This window comes from Myotis yumanensis, unplaced genomic scaffold (genome assembly GCF_028538775.1).
Source record: "Myotis yumanensis isolate MYYU_CA2020_CCGP unplaced genomic scaffold, mMyoYum1.0.hap1 SCAF_3, whole genome shotgun sequence".
NCBI classification, from domain to species: Eukaryota; Metazoa; Chordata; class Mammalia; order Chiroptera; family Vespertilionidae; genus Myotis; species Myotis yumanensis.
This window is the reverse complement of record NW_027223754.1, coordinates 153,526,407-153,540,657: the sequence shown is the minus strand read 5'-3', so window position 1 is coordinate 153,540,657 and position 14,251 is coordinate 153,526,407. Positions and strand designations below refer to the sequence as shown.

The 14,251-nt window shown below is 43.7% G+C and overlaps 1 protein-coding gene across 1 annotated transcript in view; it reads right to left on the bottom strand.

The window, feature by feature from the left end:
• Positions 1-14,251, bottom strand: part of PPM1H (protein phosphatase, Mg2+/Mn2+ dependent 1H) — a 237,704-nt gene that overhangs the window by 141,349 nt on the left and 82,104 nt on the right. Inside the window, exon 2 of the mRNA XM_070409814.1 lies at positions 9,282-9,447. Within this exon, the coding sequence (XP_070265915.1) occupies positions 9,282-9,447 (166 nt within the window). The remainder of the gene's footprint in view (positions 1-9,281; positions 9,448-14,251) is intronic.

Genomic DNA, 14,251 nt, shown 5'->3' with positions numbered 1-14,251 from the left:
AACTGTGCCTTGAGATATTCGCTAATGGGAACATGAAATCCTGCTTTTAGCAAGACAGTAAATGAGTCACTGTGTGAAAAACACTTAGACCAATGCCTAGCATATGATAAACACCATATAACAGTTAGCTGTTATTATTTTAAAATATTGCCTTTTTATCCTCATTGCCTTTCGTTTTTAAATATGTGTATAAATATATAACTAAGTACTATATGGATATACAGCAGTATAATTACATATCAACAAATGAAAAAATACATTGGGGGTACCTATTCAAAAATGATATTCAAGTGACAGTTTGGAGATGGCTACTTCAAAAATAGTTGTCCTATGGCAGCGGTTCTCAACCTGTGGGTCGCGACCATCAGAAAACACATATATAATTACATATTGTTTTTGTGATTAATCACTATGTTTTAATGATGTTCAATTTGTAACAATGAAAATACATCCTGCATATCAGATATTTACATTACGATTCATAACAGTAGCAAAATGACAGTTATGAAGTAGCAACGAAAATAATTTTATGGTTGGGGGTCACCACAACATGAGGAACTGTATTAAAGGGTCGCGGCATGAGGAAGGTTGAGAACCACTGTCCTATGGGAAAGTGTGGTGTCCTCCTGGCCGCCTGCCCTGAAGACACAAGTACTCTGCTCCTTTGACATTCATCTTCTCTTCCTTACCCCAAGCCGCCAGGTATTAAGATCACCTGAGGAGGGGCCCTATCTATCAACAGCATGAAAGGACCATCACAAGTGCAGAAATCCATTCTGAGTGAAAGCCCATGGCTGATTTCACAAAAGGCTGAGCCTGAGCATGGGATGCACTCACCGCCCTTTCCCACTGCCAGGTGAAAGGGATTATGTCCTTCTTTCCCACTGTTACCTTTTTCCCACTGGGGAAGCACAGACTTGACCTAGTCTTCTAATTCCCCACTATAAACTACTACCATGTGGCCTGATTTCCATAAAGTTTCTGGCCAGTTTTCAAGGTATCATTGTGCAAAGGGTAACTCAGAATCTAGAGGAACTGCTGTAAGCATTTTATCCACAGAGCTCTCAATCATCTGATCTGCACAGTAACACCAGCAGAGAGGGATGAATAAGCTGATGACAGAGCTGACAGGAGGAAAAATTTGAGCAACTTCAAGTCCTTCCTAGGACCCATGCTCCGTTGCTGCCTACTTAGAATCATGCCCACACTGCACAGCTTGCTTCTTTGTTTTTAGCCTAACCTCTCTTTTTTACTAAACTATTCACATATTTTGCTCCCCAGTGGGAAGAACCCTTAGTGTCACATACTTAAGTGGGAATGCTGCTTCCTTCTTAGGAGCTGACAACATAAAATGGAGATTCCTTTGGTTCAATTCCTCCAATATTATGAGGCAGAGGGATGTATGACAAGGTTAGCTAGTTTGGGGTTTGTTTCTTAACTGGCAATTTAGTTCCATATCTTAAAATATTAATTTCTGATAGGAAGTATAAAGTTTGCAACAGTTTTGGTTTAGTTGTATTGTGCTTTATTCTAGACCAGCGATTCTCAACCTTTTTCATCAAATGGCATGCATAAACTAATTACTAAAATTCTGCGGCACACCAGAAAATATATCATATTTTTTGCCGACATGACCAAAATAATAGGTCTAATTTTTATTCATTCATACCAGATGGCTATTGTATTGGCTGTTGTCAATTGTTTATTTGATAATCTTAGGGAAAAGAAGTCAGTGCCCCTGACTAGATAGTCAGGTATTGCATGTTTTAAAAATTCTTGCACACACCAGTTGAAAATCATTGTTTTTGAATGATAAATTAGCTCAGGAATGTTAGCAAACTATTTCTTTATACCTCAATGACTTCCCCCTAAATTAATTTACAATATAATATAAATGTGAAATAATAATGAAATACAGCTGCAAACTCCACTATTAGAATAACAACAGATACTACTCACTGAGCACTTACCATACGTCAAGCACTATTCTAAGCAGTTTTCCTATTTTTAACTAATTTAATTCTAACAACCCTAAAACAGACAGAAACTATTATTCCCAATTCACAGATGAGGAAACAGAGCCATGGTGAGAACAAGTCACTTACACAGGTAACTCAACTCAGGAGCAGCACAGCTGGGATTCAAACTCAAGACCCTCATTCAATCAGATGGCTTTTTCTTCTTGCCATGATTTTATGCAAACATCGATAATTTAGCAAGACAAAATGGCCTATAAGGACAGGATGATGATGAACAATTTCCTTTCAATTCTCTTATTCACCCGAGTCAGTAAGAGCTGTTGTCCAGTTGCTGAGTTGACAGGGTACATTACTAAATAACTCCTAAATTAAAAGAGAAATCATAGCCCTGGCTGGTGTTTCTCAGTGGTTAGAGCACTGGCCCATGGACTAAAGCAGTGGTTCTCAACCTTGGCTGTGCATTAGAATCACCTGGGAATCTTGTTAAAATCCTGATTTCTGGGATGATTTCCGGAGGCTGAGGCCCAGAAATCAGGATTTTAACAAGATTCCTAGGTGATTCTAATGTGCAGCCAAGGCTGAGAACCACTGCACTAAAGGGAACATACCTGGGTTGCAGGTTCAATCCCTGGATCAGGTCGGATGCGTGAGGGAGGCAGTCAATCGATGTGTTTCTCTCACATCAATATTTTTCTTTTACTCTCTCTTTCTGTCTCTCTCCCTCACTCCCTTCCACTCTCTCTCAAAATCAATGGGAAAAAAAATATTCTTGACTGAGGATTAACTAAAAAAGGGAGAGAAATCGCAACGGAAATGGGAAAATATTTAGTATCATATGATACTGAACATTAGGAGTTACTCTTCCTTTACTTCAGACTTTTCCATAGACATTTTTCTGGCACATTTTCCAATTGCTAATGAATAAAGAGGCAGTATGTTACAAATTCAGACTCTGAGGTTGGAGTGCCTGGGTTGAAATTAGGCTCCACACTTTCCAGGTCTGTGCCTCAGTTTCCTCATCAGAAAAATAAAGAAAATATTGCCTCTGGCAATATTCTAATAACTTAAAGCTCTAGGGAAATCCGGTCACAAGTGAAGCAGGGAGAAAGTTCTATTTCCTTCAGCCTTCACACTTGCTACAGTGGGGAAATCTACTGCGGAACCAAGTCTTAGTTGTGTCCTCAGCTACTGCACACATCTTGGTCAAACCCGTCTTCAGAGTAAACCAACACCCACCGAGCAGGGAACTGTAACGTTACTCTCACTGCTCCGCCGGCAATTCCTGGCTGTAGTTGTCCTTCTTACCCACTGGTGAGAGTTTCAGTCTCTGGAATTCAGAGTTTTGAGAGAAACCACTGAACTCTGGCTTCAAAGAATCCAAGTCAATAAATAGAAAGGTTATGTTCTTTTCACATGCCCAGAACAAAGACCTTGATTAAGAGGGAAATTTAGAGTAATAAACACAATGAGAGAAATGAAAGGCCGCTCCTATTGTTTCTGTAGAGCTGACATCATTGCAGGAAGCAGACTGCCAAACGAGGGCCAAGTATCCCAGGAGTCCTGCCACTGTGAACCACAGTAACCTGCCCTTCGCGTCCCGGGGGTGAATGTCCTTGCAGAAAACAGAGGGAAAGAATCGCAAATGTTCACTCTAGAGAGTGGAAATAGACACACCTCATTTCCCTTTTACTCCCCGCCCCCCCCCCCCCCACCCCGTCCCAACTGGATCCTATCTGCCTAGAATTCCCACAGTGCAGTCCTAGCCTCTGCTGAGAAAGATAATCAGCTTTCCTCTCCCCTGCTGACAAACTTGGCCACGACGGGACACCGCCATCTCCTGTTATTGTAATTAGACACTGAACTAATAGATACTGAAACCACATACTTTGAAGTGTTTTGACTAAATCACACAACCTGAGGGTGCTCCTAAGGAAACAGACTTGGAATGCATGTGTCCACCGCCTAGTCTTAAGCCCCAAACAATCTGTTCCAAAGAGGGAGTCGGGCGTGGGGCAAAGTGTTCTGGTGTTGCCACAATGCCCTATTCTCGCACCCACACTCCTAACTTAAGGGCAAGAACTTTCCTTTCTCTGTGACAGTGGATGTTCCACTGTATATATAACTTACAAAGTGATCCCCCTGATAAGTCTAGTATGCATCTGTCTTCATATAATCTATCTCTATATATAAAAGCCTAAGCGACCGGCCCACCGGACATGCACTGACCACCAGGGGGCAGACGCTCAATGCAGGAGCGGAAACCACAGGCATGGAAACATGAAACAGACTGATGAATCTCAGAGGGAAGGGGAAGGGGGGAGGGTGGGAAGAAATTAAACAAAGGTCTTGTAAACTTACCAGGGGCCTGGTGCACGGATTTGTGCACCGGTGGGGTCCCTAGGCCTGGCCTGTGGGAATAGGGCCAAAACCGGCAGTCTGACATCCCCCGAGGGGTCCCGGATTGCGAGAGGGCACAGGCCAGGCTGATAGACCCCACCGGTGCATGAATCCATGCACTGGGCCTCTAGTTATTACAATATTACTGACTATGTTCCCACTGCAGTAATTTACATTCCATGACCATTTGTAACTGCAATTCTGTACTTCTTAATCTCTTCACCCAGCCCCCCAAACCCATTCCGATGTGACAACCACCAGTTTGTTCTCTGTATCTATGAGTTCGTTTGATTATTTATTTTGGTTTTTAGATTCCACATATAAGTGAAATCATCTGGTCTTAGTCTTTGTCTGACTTATTTCCCTTAGCATATTTCCCTCTAGGTCCATCTGTGTTGTTGCAAATGTAAGAGTTCATTATTTTCTATGGCCGAGTAATATTCCATTGTATACACATACCACCACTTTTTAAAATCAAATTATCTACTGATAGACACTTAGGTTGTTTCCATACCTTGGTTAATGCATCTGAAATGTCCTTCTCTGTCTCTTGGTATAGCCTTAGTTTTAAAGTCTACTTTGTCTGAAATAAGTATTGCTACCTGCACTTTTTAGAAATCCATTTACATTTAAAGTAATTATTGATAGCTATGTAGGCATTGCCATTTAATTATTCACATTGTTGATCTTTCTGTTTCCTCTTCTTCTTCTTAAAGATGTCCCTTTAACATTTCTTGTAATACTAGCTTGGTGGTGATGAACTCCTCTAGCTTTTTCCTGTTTGGGAAGGACAGGAACTTAACACTAGGTTTATAAGATGCCCTCAAGAGTGAACTCATCTGGTGTCTTCTTCTTTATCTCATCCCTAGAATGAGGTACTTGAGAAATGAAAAGCAAAGCTCTTAGAAAAGCTATGCTTGTACTTGAGGCTGGCAATCATCATGATAAATAAAGACTCCTTAAAACCTCTCAAATCAAAGGAAAGAAAACCGAGGAATGGTGATTAGTTCCCACAAATCTTGGAAGGCGGGCAGGAGGCTGTTAGGCATAAGGTATTGCCCAGAAAGTGAACAGGATCTTTCCTAAGGGACAATCTTATAAAGGTGTCTTTTGGGAATGCTAGCATTTTATTTATTTTTATTTAAATATATGTTTTTTATTGATTTCAGAGTGGAAGGAAGAGAGATAGAGATAGAAACATCAATGATGAGAGAGAATCATTGATTGGCTGCCTCCTGCATGCCCCCTACTGCGGGGGGTGGGAGGGTGGGGGTGGTGGTGGGGAATCGAGCCGACAACCCGGGCATGTGCCCTTGGCCTGAATCGAACCTGGGACCCTTTAGTCCGCAGGCCAATGCTCTATCCACTGAACCAAACCAGCTAGGGTGGGAATGCTAGCATTTTAGATTATCTTCCTTCCTAGCTACCCACCCTAGGGCCCCAAACAAAGAATCAGAGGCATGGAAATGTTAAGAGGCTTGCATTATTGTCCATTGCACTATGTCTATTTCCAACCTGCCTGGCTGTGGGCATATGGTTCTTTACACAGAAACCACCCAACATGACACGGGCACAGGGCAAGTCCCAGCCCTGGCCTGTCACAGAAAACATCCTTCTCTCCTTCATGTCCACTTCAGATGTTTCAAGACTTCTTTATTTCACTAATTATATCTCTAACCTCTAAATTTAAAAAGGAACTGGATTCATTACTGAGTATTTTGTGAAGGAGAATACAATAACTCAACGTCTCCTCGCATTTCTTCAGGTGAAAACACTACAGTGCAGAACACTTTTACACACTTTTACTTGTAACCCTTTTACGTTTTATGAAATCTTCCAAACATTGCTCCTTTCGTTCTTGACATCTTCCTTATATGTAGATGGAACCTGAAACTACTTTGTTTTCTTTCTTGTAAGTCAGGAGCTGCTGCTGAGAGCTCAGCCAGATACGGGGAAACAACACTCGCCTGGTAAGTGCCTCAGAGAAGCCAGGAGAAGCAGAATAGAATGTATGTTATTGTACCCACCAAGTCTTTGTGTGTGTGTGTTTGTTAGGTTTTGTTTTCACACAGGAAGATTAATTTGACTTCTCTGGCTAAAAGATTTCTCTATGAATTGGAATAAGAGATGGCTTACAGTTGCTTTAAAATCTTTACACCAATTAATCATTACCTGCAGTAAGAAAAAAATCATCTCATTGCTATCTAGTTACTTCTATGGCCACTTAATATAAGAAATGTCATTGAATAGAAAGTTACACGTCTAGAGAGAATTCCTCTATCACGGATGTTCCTAACATATAAAAAACTCCTATGGTAATTCCTTTTTTTTCAGTGTGAATGTAACGTTACTTTACAGAAAAGTTTATGTTTCCTTCAATAGCCTCTAAAAAGGTGGTATTATAGATGCTAGAACTCTGTGTAAATGTTTATTTTTACTTTACTAAGTTTATTGGGGAGAGGGGATCAAGAAAGCAGGGAGCAATGAATCACACCGTGTAGAAGCAGCCCATGCATCTTCCTTTTGTATCCTTCATGCCTGTCAACCCTGTTTGCAAATGAGATAATGGCGCCGTTATTTATCCCTCGGTCCCATTTCTTACTTAGAGTATTTGCCCCCTTTTCAACCTTATTGTTCTGACGTCTCTGTGGCCGAGGGCATAGTGACTTCCCTTCTGCTCCCCTCTCTTGTTGGAATTTCTTTGAATTTGCAACTCCTGAAATCTAAACCTCCCTCCTCTTGCTCCTGAGTTCCAGAACAGTATTTCTAACGTCTTACAAAATACTTCCAACCTAGAAAGTTAGAACATTCCAAACTCAAGTCATTTCTGCCCACCCCTCACCTTTAAACCTGTACCTGCTCCAGGGTCCACATTCAAGGATCAACATCCAGTAGCTGAAACCTGGCATCCCCAACTCTTCCCTGCCCGTGCAGTAGGTCATCAGGTCGCCTCAACTGTCTCTCTCACATCATCTCTTCTGAGCTTTCCCTTGCTCTGATCGCTGCCTTATTCCAAGCTGCCATCATTTCTCAGCCGGATTTCTGTTTGAGGCAGACTTTTAGCTGCTCTCCTAACCTTCCTTAGCGAGCTTCCCACCACCATCACTGTCTTGTCCACTATGCTCTCTTGTCTAGAGTCATTTGGTTAAAACTCCAACTTATTGGGGCATTAAGTGGCTCTTGTATGTGAAACCTGCTTGCTGTTTCTGCGTCATCACGCTCCAAGCGACTACCCATGCTCCAGCACACTAGACCTGACTTGGGCTTCCATACCATTTCAGCTCTTCATCTTTCTAAAACTCACTCCTCTGTAGTCCTGCCGCTATTGCCTCTTTCTGCCTCCTCTGCTCAGCTGTAGGAACTGTACCGAGTTCATTGCCTATCCACAAGCCTAGCGTGCAGACTCAGCGCTCAATACATGTTTGTTGAATGAAGAAATAGATTCAGCCCTGGCCGGTATGCAAAGTGGTTAGAACTTTGGTCTTCATACTCAAGGGTCATGGGCTCGCTCCCCACCCCCTGGACGGGTGTTTGTGCGGGAGGCAACCAGTGATGTGTCTCTCACATAGATGTTTATCTCTCTCTCCTCCTTCCCTTCCTTCCACTTTGTCTGGAAAACAATGGGGGAGGGGGGATATATCCTCAGGTGAGGATTAACAAAAAACAAACAAAAAGGAAATGATTCATGGGGGAAGGGGGAGGGGTAGACCCACATGACTTGTCTCCTATGGATGTTTTCTTGCTCAGGGGCCCTATGTCATTACCCTTTCCTAAGCATCGCCATCTCCGAGTTAAGGGATGTCCTTAGATGAGAAAAATCACCGGCCTCATTAAGCAGTGTACCCAGTGTCCTCTGCTAATAAATTGTTCATTCAGAGTGGAAGCCAAAGGCCTGATAACGGGCCGTTCAGGTCCTGCCCGGGCGCCTCACTCCACTCTCATGACCTTTCTGACAACTCTCTCTGCACCAGCCATGAGTCTCTTGCTGGTGCTTTAAAACGCCACGCCGTTCCTCTCTCAGGGTCTTTGCAATGATCTGGAACCCAACTGACAGTCTCCTCGGGCCCCTCTGTTTCCTAACTCTGAGCTGAAGTAATACTATCAAAATAAACCAGTACACTTACTCCCTAAACGTAAATGCAACGAGACACTATTTCTTAGTCTATGAAGAGAATCCTAGTTCCTTTGCAATCCTGTAGAAATTTCTATACAAAAATTCTATAGAAGATTGTCAAAATAAGTAGTTGCATTTGGGTCATCCACTCGATGTCTCTCTGCAGCACGACAGGACCTGCTGATGGACACAGTGCCAATCGTTCCCTATCTTTCCCTGAGTTTTCTTCTGACTTTTCGGAGGATGTCTGCTTTCCCCTCCCGAAACTGAAGGGAGGAGAAATGCTCTGTGATTTGTTGGCAGGGCTGCCCCGTGGGATGCAAGGGCTCTGGGCCAAGTGAAACAAATGTTAATTTGTAACAGAGTTGGGCACAGGCTCCAGCTGGACAACTCCAAACGACAGGAGAGGAAGAAAGGGCCATAATCATAGCAGGGCTGCGAGTCAATGGCAAGTTATTTCCACCCCTTGTGAGCGGCTGCCGAACCAGCTCCTTCACAAAAGCCTTGCAGTGGCTACCTTAAATCCATCAAATGTTCTACACACTAATTCTTGCAATAAAATCTATGTATGATTTGGGTATTTTATTTACTTTAAAGGTTAAAAACCTACACACCACTTCTTCATACAGATGTTGCCTTCAGCTCTGACTGGTAGCCTGAGCAGAGACCTTCCCCCCCAACCCACTAACCCTGGGGACTGCTTTTCTCCTGTCCATGATGGACTGCACTCAGCTGGAACCGGAGTGTGTGTGTTCCCCTCCCGGAGGCCTGCGGGCAGAGCGGGGTCTTACCGCGTTCTCCTTCAGTTGCAGCCCCTCCCCATTGGGAAGGGAGGACCGTCTCTTGGTGGAGTTCCTGTTGGGGGTGGAGGCAATGGCCCCCGCTTTCTTCTTCACGGTGAGTACCTCGCAGCTGGCCTGGTCTTCGTTGTGCGTGCTCTTCCCAGCATTGATAACCCTGAGAAGAAGCCAGAAGAGCTGGTCAGACAGAGTGATTCTGGGAAAAGCTGAGCTTAGTCTCCAGAGTCAGCCAGGGCGTCTCCACACCTGGCCCAAAATGAACGCCCCGCTTAATGCAAAGGACCTTTGTAAACTGAGTAAACTGATTTTTAAAAAACAAATTACAGTCTGGCCAGTGTGGCTCAGTGGTTGAGCGTCGACCTATGAACCAGGAGGTTACAGTTCGATTCCAGTTAGGGCAATCCCCAGTGTGGGGAGTGCAGGAGGCAGCTGATCAATGTTTCCTCTCACCATTGATATTTCTCTCTCTCCCTTTCCCTTCCTCTCTGAAATCAATAAAAATATATATTCAAAAAATTAAAACAAAAATAAAAACGGATTCTATTAGCACACACGAACGCATTGGCCAAAGCACTGTCCTGAGCTCAGCTCCCCTTTGTAGGTGTATGATAGATGTGATCAATCCCACTGATCCATTAGAGTCAAAGCAGACCAGATAATCACTCTTTTGGCAAAAACAAGGAAGAGAGATCTGGGAAGATGGCTCTGGGAATTCTGTTGCATTTCTCCAAGTGATAAAAAACACCACCACCATCAATCTTATCAAAGACCAAGGCAGTAATTGACAGCACACTGTAAAATCCAGGGAAACAGAGAACCACAGTTCACTATCGCCCTCCCCACGTCCCCTCTACACACAGAGAAGTGAGTGGATCAAAGGTTTACTCTTTTATATATATATATATATTATTGATTTTTTTTACAGAGAGGAAGGGAGAAGGATAGAGAGTTAGAAATATTGATGAGAGAGAAACATTGATCAGCTGCCTCCTGCACATCTCCTACTGGGGATGTGCCCGCAACCAAGGTACATGCCCTTGACCGGAATCGAACCTGGGACCCTTCAGTCCACAGGCCGATGCTCTATCCTCTGAGCCAAACTGGTTAGGGCAAAGGTTTACTCTTTTTAAGTTATCGTTAGCCCTTCACCTTTCCTCCTGGAGAATCCTCATCACCGTGCATCACCATGCCAGGCTTCAGGACGCTGATGTGTACACGTGGCCACATCATGATATCATGGCTTCTTGACACTCTTTGGCCTAATTACTAAATGTGTTAAGCATAGGAATGCTTCCCAAAACCATGCTGCATTACCCATATGCCTTCTGTATCAGGTGACTGCAGACGGAGCACTTGCATTTCAGTGCCATTTTCTTATTGAGTAATTCATCAGCTGCTACACTGGATTTCCCGGACGAGCTCTCCCGGATGTGCCAGTGGCTGTTTTCTTTCCGAAACTTCAACAGTGTCACAGTCAGTGACAGTGAGGGTGGAGGATACAGAACTCAGTGGCAAGGAAAGAAAAGATGCTCTTTTTGAAGGGAAGAGCAATGGAAATCCCCTCTTAAGGGTGGTGTGTACACTGCTCTATTAATCTGGCGTACTCCTTCCTAACAACTACAAGACAACTGTTTTCAAACAACTTTTTTCTTTTAAATTCTGCAATAATTATAGATGCAGAGAAAATTGAAAAAACAGTACTACATAGATGTACCCTCCACCCAACTTCCTCCAGTGGGACATTTTACATGACTACAGTACAAAATCAAAACAAGCAACTGAGTCACACAAAACTGTCAACCAGACTGCAGATCTCATCCAAATTTCACCACATTTTATACAAAATGGTCTTGAGTTTTGAAAACTGTATACGTCTCCATAAGCTAACACACACACACACACACCACAACCAAATGGGAAATGGAGAGCAAACTGAGATGTGAGTGCCACAAGACCTAAGGGAGCAGGGTTCAAGCACTCTTCTGCCGAACCCTGGGGTTCTATGGAGGTGTCTTATACATGTTAACATTTACTTTAAATTTCTTTTTTTTAGCCCTAACCAGTTTGGCTCAGTGATAGAGCATTGGCCTGTGGCCTCAAGGGTCTCAGGTTAGATTCTTGTCAAGGGAATGTACCTTGGTTGCAGGCACATCCCCAGTAGGGAGTGTGCAGGAGGCAGCTGATTGATGTTTCTCTCTCATTGATGTTTCTAACTCTCCATCCCTCTCCCTTCCTCGCTGCAAAAAATCAATAAAATATATTTTTAAAAAATTTCTTCTTTTACATGCATAAGCATTTGGGGAAAAAGGCAATAATTCAAAAGTTCATTCCCATCTGTTACATGTGAACAGATAGATATGTGCCGGTTTACATATTGTTGGCAGCCTGGTCATAGTCTATCTTTCTTCTTTCATTGACCAGTATCACTCGACTGAAAGGAGAACTGTTTTGCAATTATAGTTTCCCTTCCTCCCCAATATTCATGAATTTTGTGACCTTGGATTAAACCAACCCTGGGTTGAAAACAGTATTTTCAATACGTGGTTGGGAATCTGTGGATGCGCAGGGTCAACTGTGTGCCTTGTTCTTCCCCGTTCTGTCTGATAAGGGACTGGAACACCCACAGATTTTGTATCTGCTGGGGTCCTGGAACCAATCCCCCCACCCTGAATACTGAGGTACAACTGTACCTACCTATGTTCCAGGGAAATGACCATATCAGTCATCTATTATCTCCCCTACTTCAAATGTCTATATTCACCAAAGCTGCTTCATCGTTCTTATCAGATTTATTACAAATTTCAACTTAACCATTTAAAAAAAACCCCCAAAGCCTACTTTTACTCATTTTACATTTTCATGTAATATTTTTAAAAAGTAGATTATTGCTTATAGAGTTTGAACACCTTTGTCCGGGGGGGCGTGTGTAAGAAGCGGGGATCCTTGCCCGTCTCTGTGAGTCAGCTCTGCCTCTGGTGCCGAGATCCTCTTGAGGATGAAAGGATGGGGGAGGAGAGTCCAAGGTCAAGTTTCTAGCCCACCTTCACCGTCTCTAAGGAGGAGGCATTTGCATATGGTTGAAGAACAAAATGTGGTTCTCGAAGACACAGTGAAGCTACCTGCATGCTGACTATTACTATTACCACACTCAGTACCTGAGCCAAACAACTCAGCCCAGGCCCAGAGCCAGGAAGTGGGAGCAGGGTTCAGAATGAGCCCGACCTTGACCCCCAGCCCAAGCTCTTCCTGTTACACGTGGAACTCACATCCGTTGGGTCAGCCAAGCTGGACATGTGGGGAAGCACAGGGTCAGCAGCCAGGCAGGCTCAGGCCCAGCCCTGTGAGAAAGGGGACTTTCTCCCCGCTTCTCTGGCCATTGGAGGAGTCCGAGACGGGGCCCAGAGGAAGGAGGAAGGATGGGTAGTCAGATCTGCTCATCTCTACAGGAGCCCAGGCCTCACCCAGGGGTTTGCAGCTGGAGCTCATAAGAGAACATGCATTCGACTGGAGTTCCCTTTATGTCCATCCTTAGAGAACAAAATCAGGCAGAAGGAGGAGGTTTAAAAATACCACCTGCCGCTTCCCAGTCACTGGTGGTGAATCCACGCAACATGTGCAGTGGGCTGTTTGCTGGATGGGGATGTCATACCTCATGGCCTCCCACGTGAGCGCCTTCCCTAAGGACAGCTGAAGTGGAGGTGTGGCTGGGAAAACCAGTTCATAACAACGGTCCCCTCATACTGTCCTCTGTACAAGACACTCACTGCTATTTCTGGAACTTGGCATCACCCTGACCACTGGCCCCTAAACTTATGCGGTAGTCAGGTCTTTTTTTTTCCCCAATAAAAAAAGCATCACTGATCTCCAATAGCTACGTGCCAGCTGACTCATCGGCCACTGCTGTTTTCCAACAGCCAACAAAGCTACTATAATTACACAAATCACGAAGCACTGTCCCTGAAAGTGCTTATCTCCTATTTCTTGGCGGATATTAAACTCCAAAGTTGACTGAACCTCAGCAAGAGACCCTAGAAACTTTATTTTATGCTCGAGAAGCCCGGAGCCCTGAAAGGCGGAGACTTGTGCATGGTCACACAGCTGCATACAGCACAGCTGTGAGCACGCGTATGAGCTCCCAGCGCTTTCTGCTGCAGCTCTCAGCGGCATTATTTTCCTATTATGTGTCTATTCTTATCAGCCCTGGTTCAGAGGGCTGTATTGCAATGAATGACTCATCAAAGCCGGGGAAACTAGGAAAGAACAGTCACGGTGGCCTTACTTGACCATTTCATGTTAAATACCGCCTGTGAATGACACTAATGAAATATCACAAAGTCAGAAATGGCAACCCGGTGGGAAGGGAGCAGCTCCAACCCAGGTCTAACCTGATTATTCTTCAGATGATAAGGTCGTATTAAGTGAAAGTCACTGCCTTTTTAAAAAATACAACTCTTGGTCTGGCTGCTGTGGCTCAGTGGTTGTGCATCTATCTATGAACCAGGAGGTCACGGTCTGATTCCCAGTCAGGGCACATGCCCGGCTTGGGGGCCTGATCCCCAGTGTGGGGCATGCAGGAGGCAGCTGATCAGTGTCTCTCTGTCATCACTGATGTTTCTCTCTCTCTCTCTGCCTCTCTGAAATCAATAAAAATATATTTAAATAAATAAAAATACAACTCTTATCCCATATTTTATATTATTTCAAATTCCTTACTCCATACAGACTTAGGAGAAAGTCCTGATGCTTCTTAATTTACTTTGCTTTAAAGAGCTTGACCTCTATCAACTTACCTATTTGATTTTGTTCAAAGGCAAATGCTTTATTTACTAAATGTAAATGAAACCTTTAGTTAAGTATAAATTGAGAAAAACTTTGCTTCCAAGCTAAGGAGTATCATGCTGTTAATAGCTTTGTCTTTAAATGGAAGCAGCTGTATCAGTAGCTAGCTCCCTTCTTGTCCT